Source organism: Penaeus chinensis, chromosome 15, assembly GCF_019202785.1.
Source record: "Penaeus chinensis breed Huanghai No. 1 chromosome 15, ASM1920278v2, whole genome shotgun sequence".
Lineage (NCBI taxonomy): Eukaryota > Metazoa > Arthropoda > Malacostraca > Decapoda > Penaeidae > Penaeus > Penaeus chinensis.
This window is the reverse complement of record NC_061833.1, coordinates 314516-331420: the sequence shown is the minus strand read 5'-3', so window position 1 is coordinate 331420 and position 16905 is coordinate 314516. Positions and strand designations below refer to the sequence as shown.

The following is a 16905-nucleotide window of genomic DNA, read 5'->3' as shown; positions in this document are numbered from 1 at the left end:
AACAGTAAAACAGGGTTCATTAGTGACTGCAATTAATAGATTAAAAACTTGTAATTGTTGAAACTTGAACAAATTTATCCATCAGGAATTCCAGGGACAGTTCTCAAATCTATTTCCAAATTAACAAACTCTGTCAACCAGTAACAGACAGTGAAAGGCGAGTGTGCATTTTAGGATTCTAAAGCCGTAATTGAGAAATGTGCGAGACAGGTACGAAAAGACTAAGAATATGGCTGTAACGGTCTTTTCAAATATTATTTCTTTTCTTGTTTTTAGTTCTCTTTTGAAGACCCTCCAAAACTATTTCTGCAAGTGTAAAAAAAGATATATATATTAAAAGAAAAGAAAAAAGTTTGTTCCTTTTTCATGACAAAAACTCCAGGAAAGACCAGCTCCCAACATAATCATCAACGAAAAACGACTCCAATAGAGGGAAACCTAACATTCAGAGATCCATTGTTGTTCACACGGCAGAGAGAGGGTGAAGTAGAGAAAGGAAGATGGAATTATAACAATACCCAATACCTTTCCAAAAGAAATAAGCAAAGTAAACAGTGGTGGAAATAACAGTATGATCGACAATCATATTCATCATAAGAAAATTGTACCAACAGATGTGAAAACAGGAGTGAAAATTGTAAACAAACTGAAAAAAACAAAAACTAAAAAAAAACAGTATCACTAATATATAATAACCAAAATATAAACAAAAATATTTCCGATGATAATGATGATTATAATGACAATTACAATGTTGCTGATTAATGATGATGAGTGACTCCTAATGACTGATCTTCATCTTCATCATAATCATAATAATCAATAAGAAATATATCATACAAGATGATGACGATGATGAATAATGATTGACTGATGATGATAATGTTGATGATGATGATGATGATGATGATGGTGAAGATAACAATAATAATAATAAAAAATAAATAAATAAATAACAACAAAAATAACATGGAAATGATAACATTCTTACTTACATTTTAGTAAAGGATTGTAGCAGAGGAAAGAAAGAAACATTCATTTTGTACCTCTTTAGAGAAGATTTCAGCTTCAACTGACAAAAATCCACAATAATATTTTTTCTTTTCTTTACTTTTTCACAATATATACACAGCAAGTTTCATCTGTAAAAAGAGTTATGATAACCCTACTGATTTTGTCTTTCTGAATTTTCATACTCAAGCATCTGTTCTAAAAGCAAAAATGTCTTTTAAGAAGTAGCTAAATTCTTTTTTTAAAGAAAGAAAAAAATCTGAAAGAATGATCATACAAGACAAAACCAATTCGCCTTTTATGCTAAAACAAGTACTATCAAATTACAAGTAGAACATTCACAGATATATAAAAGATAAAAAAAGAAGAAAAAATTACTTCCTCCATTACAAAATATGAAGGGCCTAAACTGCAATGAGTAAAAAAAAAAAAAAAAAAAAAAAAAAATACCCTTTTACTTTTCAAACTTTCCTAAAAATTAACAAGAGATTATCTACAATAACCATTTCCTTTTTTTACTCCTTTATATTAGGGCTGTCAGATCATCTAATACAAAGCAGGCCATTCCTCCCTGCAGTGGTGCATGCCTCACTCTCTGCAACAACACCAGCAGTTGATTGCAAGAGGTTATCAACAACAGCTCCTTGCTTTCCTTCTTTACAACATAAAGGTTTGTCCACACTAAGGCCCAACTCAATGAACATCTCAGGCTTTTCACGTAAATATAATTTTCGTATCACAATTTACAAATATCTCATTTTTTTTATTACTTTTTTTTTTATATGTATATAAATTATCTATCCACAAAGGAGCCACCAGAGTGCTTGCAGGTGCGAGTCCACTGGCTATGCCTTGCGGTTTGCCTGAGTTATGGGGGCAGCTCAGCCAGGAGGCCCTGCTGCTGCAGCTGTGACCGCACCAGCGCATTCTCGTTCTTCAATGCTGCATTCTCATTCTTGAGCACCTCCACCTCCTGCTTGAGCAACTCAAAGTCCATGTCTCGCCGCTGCACCTCCTTAAGCCGCTCCATCAGCTGCTCATTCTGCAGTCTCAGCTCAGATATGTAGTCGCATGCCTTGGCCAGGATGCCACCTTTGCTCTGGGGGGAAGGAACCAGGGCAAGACATCTTTAGGGCACTTCACCTTTTCATATTTAAGTAAATCTATATTATGCTAAATACATGAATTACAAGGAAATGTATGATCTACAGTGAATTTTAACCCATTGGAGACGGGTATAGAAAACTAAAAAAACTCTACGCTCTGGCGAACCACGGCAACGCGCCGACTTTGAGCACGTGAATTCGGTACATCAAGCCGAATCATTGCCTCGGGGCGCTTTGGCGCGCCGCCGCGGCGGACAGCCACACGCCACATTTCGAGTGTATTGTTATGACGCCTATAGGCGTGACCCGTCGCCACTAGGTTAAAATATATCCTCTTGTATAATCATATCCCATTTAACCAACATTAATGAATGGGTATATCTGTCTTGCTTTATCTGTAATTCATATACATCTTAGCCTTGCAGTGTCCTTTTTTTCCAGATAAGCAATAAAGGTAATTGTAAAATAATTTACAGGAACTCAAACCTATCTCCAGTTCATAAATAATTGGAAAAAAATTCTACACTCGATCAAAGCTATTATTTTTCCTCTATATTTGACAAAATGAGAGGCAATAGGAAGATAACTGCTGAGGTTTCAATTTTACAATATACAAATATATATATCAACCTTGAAAACAGCCAGAAATAAGTATTCAGGTGAATCTGATATACTTTCCAAAAATTTTCAAGGCTTATCAAGTCCCACCTCCTAAAACAGCCCCACAGCTTGCTAAATCCACACCCCTTAAATTTTGGTTTCCTGTTTGACCCTACTGCATTTTGCTCCTGAAAGTCAGTTTTCATACAATGCCAGAGGATTTTCATTGCATTGTACCAAGCTGATATGTAAAATATTTAGTTAATTCATAGTTTAGAAATTTCTCCATTAGGTGCATCATATTTGAGTAATTTGTAACTTATATATTGCTTTGTCTCAGAAGATTTAGAACAAAACTTGCTTTAATGTCTTGATTGGAATTATAAGACAGCGTGGAGTTTCTCCAAACAGTATTATGTATACAGTTACCACACTTGGACCCCTCACATCCAAAAGGCACACATGATAAGGAGTGAGACAATGTCTTGGAAATTCTGATGAAGCCAGATGATTTGTATTTTGGTGATGTCTGGCAACTCAGGGAGAGTACAAGTTACTCTCATGAGCCAGACACCCGCAATGTTCCAAAACAGTCTTTTTCCCTACACAATTGTTGCAAGACTACAAAACCTTACCCATACATCCACTATGGCTCACAAGCCACTCCCAAATGAGGAAAAGGGTTGTATTAAAGCCCTAAAGGAAGAAAAAGTCACCATCAATGAAATGTGCAGGTGATTAGGACATGCAAGGGCCCTGCTGCATGCTCCCTCCCACCAATTGAAGGTTTAGCCCATAAAAAACATCTCATGAGACATTTCCTTCAGTTGCTGGACTGTCAAATGTGTTTTTAAAGACTTTTCTTGGTTCCAGGGCACATTTTATGCACTGGGACTTCATTTGGCAGGTGGCGGCATGCAGCGGAAAGAAGATTTTTTACAGTCATCTTGCCACTTCCTGATTGCCTGCATATTTCATTTACCTTTTCTCTCTTAACCCCTTGGTGACGGGTGTAGAAAACTAAAAAAAAAAAAAGTCTACGCTCTGGCGAACCACAGCAACGCTCCGACTTTGAGCGCAGGAGTTCGGTACATCAAGCCGAATCACTGCCCTGGAGCGCTTTGGCGCGCCGCCGGGGAAATTGGGTTAACCCAATGCTGCCGGGGAAAATGAACAAAAAATAGGGAAAATGCTGTGCCCATTTTCTATATTTTTTTGTGAAATGTCTGCCCATAGATGCACTGCTAGTGCTTAGCCACAAAGGAGTCAATTAGTTGACCTTGTGACCATACGTGATTTGAATTGGCGGGAAAAAAGTATTTTTTACTAGTGCTATGAATATCGATGGTGTTATTTTTATTATGAACATTATAATTATTATAATGTTTTTTAATTTTAGTAACAGCAAAATAAGATAACGTAAAATATTTCGTAAAGCAAAGAAAAGAGTGATCGGGCGAGACAGGCAGTACTTGTAACTGCCTCGTTGGTGACTTAGTACAAGTATAGCAAATCCCCCGACTTCAGCAGAATCCCCCACTACATTGTCTGACTCCTATTGTATGAGCCTTTTGAATGCAGGTCTTAACTTCAGTTGTGGTAACTGTATATATTTGCAAAGATTGTAACCCCTAGCCTCAAAAAAATTCCCTTGAACTTAACAAGCCTCCCCAAATCACATAAACTTACATAAAAAATCCAAGCATTAGGCTTACTTGAGTGGCCACTCTCATAGGTGTGTAGGTTGCAGGCCGATGCACACAACACTCACATGCAGTGTCAAGACTCTATATCTCTCCTTTGCAGTATAATTACCTCTTTTTCTGCATAAGCGATTTTTGCTTTTTAGCTATTTTCCATTTGCTGTATCTTAATAAACTGTTGTCCTTGCACTCACTCCATTTCATTTCTCTTGGTAGTCTATAACTCAGTGCAACAATAATAACAAGTAATGTTTTGATGTGTCATTTTCTTATTTTCTTGTAATATTAACCCATTGCCGATGGGTCGGAAAACAGCTCTGGAGCCGTTGTTCCGGGGAAAAAAAGCAAACGGCTGGTTCTCTTGCCAGGACAGGCGTTCAACTCGGCCTGCCTGTGTCACCATCCCACCGAAGTTTTAGCGCGCTCAGGCGACTGGTTTGCGTATAGCCGCAACCTCCATTTTTCACTCTAGAAACATGTGAAAGTTTGCAGACTTACTGTAGCCATATAATATGTCATATGAAGGATTTTATTGTCTCATACTGTAGAATATACTCCATTTTAGGAGTGTTCGACCAATGTGAGTGTGTAAAGTCAATAGTTTGTTTGGGCGAGAGCACAGAAAAGCAATGGTAAGACAATTTTTTTTCCAAAATTGAAAAATATACATTTTTATATATGTACAATTATATACATATATACAAATTAGTGTTTTCAGGCATGGAATGTCTGAAAACATGGCGTCGGACATAGGGAAATGACTCTGGTCTCCTTCCTGTGCCGGTCGGTCCTCCAGCAGAACGCACATCTCCGCCACCTCCGGAAAGGGGTGTCGACTGGCATGTGCGCCTGCTGGGGATCCTCCTCAGGTTGGTTCTGAGGAGGGTTCCGCCAGAAGGAGCCAGGTCAGCCACTTGTAAATCCAGGAAAAAAGGACGTGATATCGTCACGTGAGGTACGTGAAAGTCAAGTAGCAAGATGTCACTGTCTCTTGCTCTCTTTCTCTCTCTCACACACACTTACATATGCACACACATGCAAACACAGTGGGGACAAGCGTCATGGCAATCTCTCTCTCTCACACACACACACACGTGTACACATGCGCACACGCATATGCATACACACATGTACACAAGCACAGTGGAGACAAGCATCATGGCATAAACTTCCCAACACACACGTCCATCAATCAAACAACGAAAAACATGCGGAAACTTTTATACAATTCACATATGCATTTTCACTCACAATTACTACATCACACACACACACGCAAAAATGCATGCACAGATTTCCCAACACAAACAACCGAGAAACACAAACACACAGCTGACAAAACAAATGTGCAATTAAAAAATTAGTAAAATTTTATACAATTCACACTTCCACACGTAAAATTACTGACTTACACACGCGCACACATTTCCACAGATACACAAGAACACAAGCCGACAAACAGATACACGACGAAGAACAGATACATACATCTATATATGTACACATATAGTTGCACAAACATAATTACCAATATAAAGACCTGCATACATACAAACTAGCTCAAAAACAGTCATTCATACAGCAATCACGCCCATTCGCATCCCCAGAGGAACGGGTTAGAAATGAAGCACGTGTATACACGTTCCCGTCCAGACGGGTCCGCACGGGGACACGTATACACATGACCCTTCATTAAGGGGTTAAATTTTCTGTAATACAAAATGCACCACCAGTCTTGATGGGCAGGAATAGGATTCTGAGCATGGAATAATGCAATTGAATCTAATCACATTTCAAGAGCTTTGTGCACCTGTGGTGAGTCATCCTTGTTACTCTGGCCTTCAGTCAAAATTCTCATAATGGCATGTTTCTGTTGCCCAGGCCTGCAGCCAAATTTTTCCGTGATAGCAAATTCATGTTATCCATCACTCAACTAATTTTTTTCTTGCTTTCTTCTTGTGCCATTCTTCTGTAAAACCACATCTCTGCAGCTTCAAGTCTCTTCTCCATGACTTCACTTCTCGTCCAAGACTCACATCCATACTTTAGCTCTGATCAGATGTAGCACTTCAAGAGTCTTCTCTTGACTTCCATTCCAATTCTCTTTGCACAATAAAGGACCCTCATGTCCATAAAAGTTTTCTTTGCTGGTCCAATTCTGCACCTGATGTCCTTATTTGACTATTCATTTGATGTTATCCACCTTCCCAGGCATCTGAAACTGTCCTTCTGCTCATGATGTTAATCAATCCTTGAAGTTTCTCTGTATCGACAATTACAGCCGTATGGTCTGCGTACCTCAGATTGTTATAATTCCTTTCACCCAGCTGTAGCCCAGCCCTTGGCTTGATCTTTCTTAGAGCTTTCTCACTATACTGGTTGCATAAATCAGGTGACAAAATACAAGCACATCAGATGCCTTTCTGAATGACGATCCAGTCGCCAACTCTCCATGCAATCTGATGGCTGCTTTCTGGTCCAATTCAAATTTTGAATTATTCTTAGATCTTTCCCATCAATATTGGGTCTGTTAACATTCTCACCAACTCTTCATGCTTGACATAGTCAAATGCCTTCACATAGTCAATAAAACAGATGTACAAGTCTGTTACTCAATACACTTTTCCACTAGCATTCTCAAGCACAGAATCACATTTCTCATCCCATTTCCTGGTTGATAGCCGAACTGTTCATCTGATAGGTTTACCCTCATGGTACTATAACTTGATTCAACTCCACTCTTAAAAAAATCTTTATCACATGACTCATCAGGCTTATCGTTTGATGATCTTTGCAGACTCCTTAGGCAAGGTAATGAAGACTGATTCCAGCATTTCTTCAGGAACGTCCTCCGAGTTGTAACATTAGTACACTATCTCTGTCAATTTTCCTACTCCAAAACTCCCCCAAAATTTACTAATTCAGACGCAATGCTGTCATTTCCAGTCACCTTTTCACTTTTCATCTTGTCCACAGCCTGCTTGATTTCAATTGCCTTAACTGTATGGTGGAAATAATGTAGGGGGAGGGAGAGAGAGGGAGAGGGGGAGAGAGGGAGAGGAAGAGGGGGAGGGAGAGGAAGTGGAAGAGAGGGAGAGAAAGTGCTATCAAGAAAAAATTGACAAAGGGTCAGGGTGATGGCAATTACTCATCATGAATGCACAAATATCTTGGAGCATAAGCTCTTAAATTATTTCCACCAGTAAGCGAGAGTAGAATGGACTACCCATTATGCCTGGCTGAAAGAGAACTGTCATAAAACAAACAACAAATACACACCCTGGAAAATGGTAAAACAGCAAAAAATGCTTATGCAGAAAAAGAGGTAGTAACATTGTAAAGGGGAGGCAAGGAATTTTGACACTGCACCTGGGTGTTCATATGGGTCAAGCCTACAAACCACACACTTGGGGAGCAAGCACACAAGAAGGCCTATTGCCTGAATTTGGTCCCCTTGCGGGCCACGAGACACCCGGATCTAACAGGTTAAAAACAACCCCCAATCACCACTCCACTCCCTTTACCTGTGCACTCTTGGGGTGTGCATCGGGGCAGTCTGGGATGATCTTGGCCAGGCGGCAGATCCAGTTGTTAATCTTGTCCCGTCTTCTGCGCTCCACCTCATTATGTGTGACTCTCCGCTTCTCCTCCCTGGTGGTCCCAGTTAGGCGCTGGCTCATCATGCTCTCACTTGTTCTCGGCGTGAGGCTGCGAGGTGCGGTGTTGGTGAGAACATCGCTGATGACATAAAATTGCCCTGCAAAAGGTAGGGTTGGTAATGGGTGAGAGGGGAATGAGAGAGAGTGAGAAGAAAAATGGTTAAGCAACATTTTGATGCTTGTCCTGTGTACTGCAATTTTAGTTCAATAATCTTATTTATAAATAGATGACTCTACAAGTGTACTCACACCTTGTTTTAATGGACAAAAGGGGGTAATATCAATTCCATCCAACACTATGTCTGTAGTGGCTAATATCAACAATTACATTATGAAAGGCAGAGCAATAATATACTACTGTACTTTTTTTCAAGTAAACCATCTAACCCGACACTAAAATACCTGTACATCTGAAACAGTTTTCTTTATTTTATTCTTATTCTTCACACACCTGCTTCACAGATGCAGATTTTCTAACTTTCTGATCAATTCAAGCTCTTGTGCTACTGCTAAATTCGCCCTTTCACTTTTCTACTGCTCATAGGAATTAATCGATACAATACCACTTAACCCCTTGGTGACAGGTGAAGAAAAAAACAAAAAAACCTCTACGCCTCTGGCGATCGATGGCAACGTGCCGACTTTGAGCGCAGGAGTTTGGTACATCAAGCCGAATCACCGGCTCGTAGCACTTTGGCATGCTGCCACGGCGCACAGCCCCACGCCACAGATCGAGCAGTTTGTTTTTGTTTTGACACCTCACAGTGTGACCCGTCAGGAAGGGGTTAAATCTACACACACAAAGAAACGGTGTCTACGGCTGCCACAATTCCAACGCAATGTGAATAACTTACAGACCGAGTGGGCTGCATCAGATTTTGTTCATTGCTTCTGATATCCATTAAAGGAAGGTCCATAAAACCAAGGTATGAGTCTGTTTAGTCACTAAGGAGTCAATTAGTAGGCCTACCTAATCTCAACTGATTACTCCATTCCTTCAATTTTCAGGAAAAAAAAAACTTTGTTTACTACTACCCTTCTTGTTAATAATATCTAAATAATAATGAAGATGATAATGATAATGGCAATGACAGATTTAAAAATAACGGGAAAATTCAGGTGGGCCTAGTAATTCTCTCTCTACTGACAAAGTGCTTATGAAGCTATCTACATGTAAAAAAAAAAAAAAAAAAACAATTGCAAGAACCCAACGCAAATGGACTAATTCTCTTCAAAAATAAAGGCAGGTTAAATATATATACAGGGAATCCCTATTATTCACCACCCAGTTACTTATCATTTCACTCTTGTCATTGACATTTAGTAGACACATTGTTAATTGAACTTCACTCTCTATTTATTATTCATATCAATCCAGAATCAAATACGAATCTAATAAGAAACATTAAAATGCAAAAAGCTTCAATATGAAATTAAATAAAAACAGAAAAAGAAGGGGAATTCCATAACATGTATTCCAGTACCAAAAACTGAAAATTGTTGCACACGGCTATCAAGAACTACAGCAACAGCACACGTGTACTTTCCAGCCCCCAGCTCACTCACACGCGGACTTAAATGGTAACCTACTGGATATGGGTGATGTGAATTTCATGTTATGAAAAAAAATTTGATGATGGCTGGGAAACAAGAATGTGCCATAATGAAGAAAATTGGTGAAGGCCAGGGCGACAGGAAGGTGCTGTCAGAAAAAGTTTCAGCAAAGGCCCAGGATGACAGGACTGACTTGTCCAAAAAACATAACAAAACTTAGAGGGAGATTAGAATCAGCGGGTATTTAACAAAGGGGCTCTTGCCTTATTTCTACAGGTAAGCAAGGGTGGAATGTACTATTCATGAGCTTTGCCTAAAAGAGCCCTAGCTCTAAGGAACTTTTCCTGCCCATTGTGACAGGTGGTGCATGGTGTGTTACAGAAAATTAAATATGAAAATATGAAAATATGAAAATCAACACAAGTGATAATACAGTCTGCTCCATGGAACCAGTCTATTACCATATTGATACATATCACATGACAAATACAGACCTTGGAAAATGGATAAAAACAAAAAAACTTAAACAGAAAAACATATAAAATTGTACAGGGGAAGTGGAGCTTTAATACCACACACAGGTGTTTGTGTGGGCCAGGCCTACAAGCCACACAACCGGGACAGTCACCACTCAAGAAAGCTCAATCCCCAAATTTTGGTACATGTGCAGGCCACAAGGCACCCAGATAAAACAGGTTAATGTTAACTTCCTTCCACAACTCATTAATGAATAAATGCTGCTGCAAAAGCAAAATAGATGATTACATGTGTTTACACTAGATAAGAAGGTGAAAATAATAAGAAAGAAGAAAAGTGATAAACACATCAGTGATACTAGGTGGCCCCCTTCCTGCAAACTTGTGCGGTGTGTGCAATAATTCTACATTTTTAGTAAATTCAACATTTTAATTTTTCTTTCATATGAACTTCTCTTAAATGAGGATGTAGTATTATTCTTATTAGCATTATCTGAAGAATATACATATAGAGTATACGCTTGCACAAACTACTGGCCCATATTACACCCTTCTAATGTATAATGTACTCCTACGGGATATTGTGTTTTCGCTATTCATGAAATTGTTATTCGATATATTTTCCTCGTCCACATTTTCAGCTAATACTAGGGATCCCTTGTATATAAACTTCTAATAGGTAAACAAGAATTTAAATAGTAAAACATTAATAACATGTAATACAAAGTTCACATCTTATTCAGCAGCACACTATTACAAACTTTTTTGTTTCCTTTTTTGGTTAATACTAAAAAAATCAGAGGAAAAAAATATTTCTGGTAGAATGCTGACTTTACTAAGGAATAGTCCTTCTCTTGACCTTCAAGATTAAGTATATGCTTTATATTAAATAGCATTCATTGCCAATTAAACAGTATTAACCATTAAATAGAAACAAAACATAAACCCACTCTTGCATACAGCAATTCATCTTCTATTTTACAGCCCCTTTAGTCCCTGTGGAATAGATGAACTGAAGGGAAAAAAATAAATATCATTCTTTTGAAGGTATACTAATGTCCACAGAAACTTTTGGAATAATTTTGAAGGGACATGGAAAGATGAATAATATATATCACTTAAAAGCTCTCTATAATAAGATAATGAATGACCTCAAGTAATGCAGCTACCAGTTTACATTCCTATAAATGTCCTCCTTACATTACTGAGCTAAGATCATGATCCTGTACATTTCAATAACCTTAGCTATATACATCAGTACCAGTCTTCGGAGGATGAAGGTGACAGTGATGAAGAGGAGATAATGATAAAGATTTAGAGTATAAAGAGGGGGATGGGAATGAGGAGAATAAAGAGATGAGGAAGAGGAAGGAGGAGGAGGAGGAAAAGAAGGGGGAGAATAAAGAGATGAGGAAGGAGAGGAGGAGGAGGGGAGGGGAGGAGGAGGAAAAGAAGGAGGAAAAGGAAAAGGAGGAGATGGAGAAAAAGGAGGTTAAAGTAGATAACAATAAGGAGGAGGACTAGGATTAGGAGGGTAAAAAGGCTGAAAAAGAAGAGGAACCTGCAAGCAATAATGGAAACGACAACAGCACAATCCAAAGACTCCTGCAAGTGCCCCTCCCATAAACCAAGAAAGCCAACCCCACCCAATGCCTTAAGCCCTAATCTCAATCGTACCTCCTGAAACCACAACCGCACTATTGCCGTCAGTTGGGACATCTCCCGAGGTGATCAGGGCTAACCGGGTCTCGGCGTTGTCACTGGGTGAGCCGTTCATTTGCGTGGCCGTTAACAAGTTAGGTACTGTGTTCTGGACTGCACCTTGGGGTATTGCGTCGACGCCACCATCTGTGCCGAACTGTACCACCCGATATGCCACAGCTCCTGAAGGGACAAAGTGGAAAAGAGAAAAAAAAAAGTTTAATTATCATCAGGCTCTCATCAAAATACTGATGTCTAAAATGTATCAGAGAGAGAAAGCTTCTAGTGCTGTGATTCTTGGATGCAGATCTTATCATAAAATCTTGCAATCATAGCTTAGCTCAGAAAGCCATCAAAATTCAAATAACACTAGATAAGATAACAATCATGAGAAAAACACAACTAATAAATATATAAACAAACCAACTTGTAATAACTTCTACCTCTAAAACCCTAATCTCCCCAGAGCAATACTTTCCTCTTACACCTACTAAACCTTGGCAGGAAAAATAATAATAATAACAAAAAATAATTAAAACCTCCTTCTTGCTGTCTTACACCACTTGGAGACCAGCTCAACACAAAGACTCTAGCCCTTAACAATCCTGAATCTGTCTTGCTCCTCTAATGCCAAAGCAACCACATGCCCATATCTTCCTTCCCGAGTCCCTCTTCCCCCTATTATTTCCCCTTTCGTCCTTACCGCTGTGCTCTGAGTCAGAGCGAAGGGTGAAGCCAGACTGGGCGAGAATCGGGGACGAGCTGTCGCGGACTGCTCCGTCTTCCTCCACGATGGCCAGGCGCTGCGTGAGAGCAACCTTGTCGTCCTCACATTCGCAGTCCTTGTCCCCACTGTTGGCAAAGGTTTTGTTAAGTTTAGTTAATGTTCACAGAAATTTTGAATCTGTTAATAATCCACTATGCTATCTAATTTTATGAAACATTTGTTAATAATCAAGTTTATTTTTTCAGTCAACACATGCGCCTACATTTATCTTCATTCTTATTAAGTTTGTAATTCATGTCATGAAAGAAAGAGAGGTTAGATTTGTTCATTATCTTCAGGATAATGTGGCCCTTGTCATCAGTTCAGCCTGGAACTTAATATGATGCTTAATAAAAGTTTAGAAAACAGCTGCAGTCACTTTCAAAAGTAGACATTTCTCTGACAATTATATTGGTAATATTCTCTCCGACTTCATTTGAATTTTGCTATAATAACAGATGGCAAGCCTGCAATCTCAAAACGGGTGTGGAGGCAGCAGCAACTGGTACAAGGACAGTGGTGGATACAAGGATAACTTGTACACATTTACCTGTTGATCTTGCAATTTATTAATTACAGGTGGGTGTGCACTAATCACAATTCACATTGCAATGAATATTTGCATCAACCTGTACAATAATCCTTCTCCACAAAAAAAATCTATAATTTTGCTAAGATTTTCCATAAGCATCAAAATCATCCAAACATATCAAAAAAATTAAATAAATTCCATTCCATTTTCAAATACTGAAATACTAAGAACTATTACCATAAAAAAAGTATCCCCATTTTTACTTTCCTCATGTATTTTTTTTAAATTGTATTTCCTGCTAATTCAAATAATTAACAATAGTATTGTCCTAATTTCTTACTTCAGTCTAATGTACTTTCCCTCCTCTTTTTCATATCTAAAATTGACAGGCATTCTAATTCCTATAGTCACATAATAAAAAAATAAAAAAAAAAAAAAGTTCCAAATATAACCCTTCTGCCCCTGGATTACATTCTGTCCACTGTAGTCCTTAAGAGAATTTTGCTGCACACAGATAGCTCCACAAATGATCAATCACCAAGGAGGCAGTTAGTAGGCCCAAATAACCTGTTTCCCAATTCCTCGAATTTGCAGGAAAATCTACTTTTCCCTAATGCTACAATATTAACACTTGTTTATCATTGACATTATAACCATAAAATCAATTATAAAATTAAAAATTATCAATATTCTATAAAAAAGTAAGTAACATGAGTAAAAGCAGTTCCATGTGTATGTGTGAATAAGAGGGACTTTATGCATCTGTGCGTGCTTGTGCAAGTGCATACATCATGTCTTGTACACTATCTGCAAGATGGCACATTATTACATGACTTTTTTTTTTATAGATAAATGGCATTTTTATCAATGTTCTTGTTATTTTAAGTAAAACTATGGTTTTAATAACTCTACCCATCAATGCAGACACTATATACATATATAAAGATGATACAAGAACTTAATATACATGGAAAGTTAAATTCTCTACAGAATGGTATTTCCCAGTTGAGAAGTTTCACTAACACTAGCTTACACGACAAGAGAAATGTCTGTCCCAGTTTCATAAATTTTTACCAAGCTAACTGCAGATAAAGTAAGTCTTGAAATGAGGTCCACATTTTGGTCTTCCCTTATTTCATTCAGTAAAATACATAAATGCATCCCCTTTTCAATTACCTACATTTGCCGAAACTGCTTTTAACAATGTTAAATAAATGGTTAAATACATGAAAATCTTCTTTTAAATGCTACTATCAACATTCAGACATCAACTTACAAACATATATCTGAATTGACTTCCCAAAATATATATGTAAACAAATATATGATTTTTAAAATAAGCCAAACCCCTTAATTTCAGATTAAGAAAGGTAATAAAAAAGGATAATATTCAAAATAAACAATACAGAAGGTAATACAAAAAGGATAATATTCAAAATAAATTTCATACAAATTCCTCATTACTGTGTAGAACATCTCAAAAGCTCATTTGCTTCAGTTAAATTAATTGAAGAAATTTGGTATCATCAAATTCGTAACTCTTATGATATGATTTTTACAATTATTATCATCAACACCTATACCCTTCATAGCGTGTAAATTCAGGTACTACAAGCACCAAAACTCTTTAAATTGGCCTTGATCAAATACTTGGTAGTTTTAGATCTGGGCATCTGGGCAGATCAATAAATTGCAATCCGAAGTGATTAAAAGAACATACACACTACTCATACCTATATTGAGAGATGTCCAAGATAAGTTCAACCTTCACTTTTTATTTTTAAATCTGTATTTCTAATATGATTGTACATTGTTATTTGTAAATGAGCACATATGTATGGACGCATGCACACACGCAAGCATGCACACATTATGTATGCTTCTATACAAAAATTAATATTTGTTACCAAGAGAGCAATACACCCTCCAGAGATGAAGTGCCAAAACCAGGGTGCCTTTCCTACCTTCTATTTATTCCCTAGACCCTGTCTAGGGAATAAATAAAAGGCCTTTACTAGCACTTCGTGCCAACTTATAGAAAACCCGACATTAACCCCAAACCGATCAGCATGTCACGTACATACATGCCGTGCCCTCTTAGTTTACTTTATTAATGGTTTCTACACATATATGGCTACATTTGTACAAAGTCACCAGTGACCCAATTATTTGTAGTACATCTTACCTGGTTACCATTTTCCTTGATTTTCAAAAAAAAATTCATATTATATATTGCCACTAATAATGTCAATAACATTACAGTAATTATAATGTCTATAATAAAAATAACACAACTGAAAAAAAAAAAAAAAACGTGATATCAGGTAAGATCACAAAGTGTACTAATTGACTCATTTGAGGCTAAGCACTTGCAGACCCATCTCTGTGCAGACATTTCTTAAAAAATTCTAAAATGAGCACAGCATTTTCCTGGCGACGTTAGGTTAAGAACAGATATTTTCATGTTTTGCTGTAAATATGAGACAGCTGCAATTGTACCTGTGCTGTTTTATCGCCCTATTTTTATGCTCTATAAGATGACAGTGTCCATTTCCCTCTATCTCTGAGCATCGCTCTCCGTAGTATTAACCCAAAAATATGTATATTAGTTTGTCTTTTCTTTTTTTCTTTTTGAAGAATTGACTCCACTAATAACTTAAATCGATATCTACTGTTTTGTATTTCTCCCTAACCTTTACTTAGAGCACTCAGATCTTTAGAAAGACCTGTACACAATGTCGAAAAGCAGTAACCGGCAAGCAACTGTAAAATCGTTCCTCCACACTTGCAGGAGAACCAACTCATCCAAAGACAAACCTGAGTCGCTAAATGTGAGCAAACCTACACGCTCTGCTATGTGGATACCTAAGCTGGTCCCACTTCGAGTTTCTGGTAAATCGGCCACAAATCCCGAATCGCCCCGGCCTCCATGCCCTCAGCACTTCAGCAAAGCCCAACAAGCTTCTACAGCAATCACACTCAACAAGATAGAGCTCGCACTGCTCCATGTTTATCGGCCAATCACTAGGGTGGTTCACAAGCTCTGACTGACTAGAATATAAATGGTGCAGATGTCCTTTTGCCTTAGCATGCTCTAGCCGGCATTTGAGTCAATGTTACTCGTTTTCCTTTTGGTCTATACTTTAGCTTTTGCTAAATTCAACATTTTTCACAGTTGAAATCCATTCTAGCCACAACGATCGGAGCCCTAATGCTGGGCTGCAAGGAAACGCAACATGTACAGTCGGCCTGCTCCTGGCTCTTAAATAGTTATTCACTTGTTTGGCTCTGGCTGCAGCTGCCGAGAGGCCACAGCCCTTCAAAAGAAGCTTAAAATTATTCATTCTACAGTAATATGCTCACAGAACAGGGTAAACAGGTATTCCTCACATATATAATCATCATTTTCACTGGCAGTCGGCTCTGTATGCACCCTAGCATATGGTACGATTTGGAACTTGAAAAGGTGGTTTGGCAGTTAAAATTAAATAGAATATAAAGTAAAATAATTATTCAGTCTGAAAACTATCCTATCACAATAATATATCTAATTCACCCTCAGCTAACATAACTTTTAATTACCGTAGCCTAGCCTCGCATAGCCTAGCCTAGCCTAGCCTCGCATAGCCTAGCCTAGCCTCGCATAGCCTAGCCTAGCCTCGCATAGCCTAGCCTAGCCTAGCCTAGCATAGCCAACCCTAGCCTAACATTCTACGATGATAATTTAAAACCAAATAATTCATCACAGAAATCAATCAGAATCAGAAGGAGAAAACAAAAATCGAGCCTTCAGGAAA

General features: G+C 38.1%; 1 protein-coding gene across 2 annotated transcripts in view; it reads right to left on the bottom strand.

Moving 5' to 3' along the window:
- Positions 1-1034: 1034 nt before the first annotated feature.
- The window catches only part of LOC125032928 (upstream stimulatory factor 2-like), a 17016-nt gene continuing 1145 nt past the window's right edge, over positions 1035-16905 (bottom strand). Inside the window, exons 2-5 of one of the 2 annotated variants that reach the window (XM_047624324.1) lie at positions 12514-12662; positions 11787-11993; positions 7945-8177; positions 1035-2110 (exon numbers count right to left, since the gene is read on the bottom strand). In XM_047624324.1, coding sequence (XP_047480280.1) covers positions 1880-2110; positions 7945-8177; positions 11787-11993; positions 12514-12662 — 820 coding nt within the window. In that variant the 3' untranslated portion in view covers positions 1035-1879. The remainder of the gene's footprint in view (positions 2111-7944; positions 8178-11786; positions 11994-12513; positions 12663-16905) is intronic. The other variant, XM_047624325.1, reaches the window with a different exon arrangement.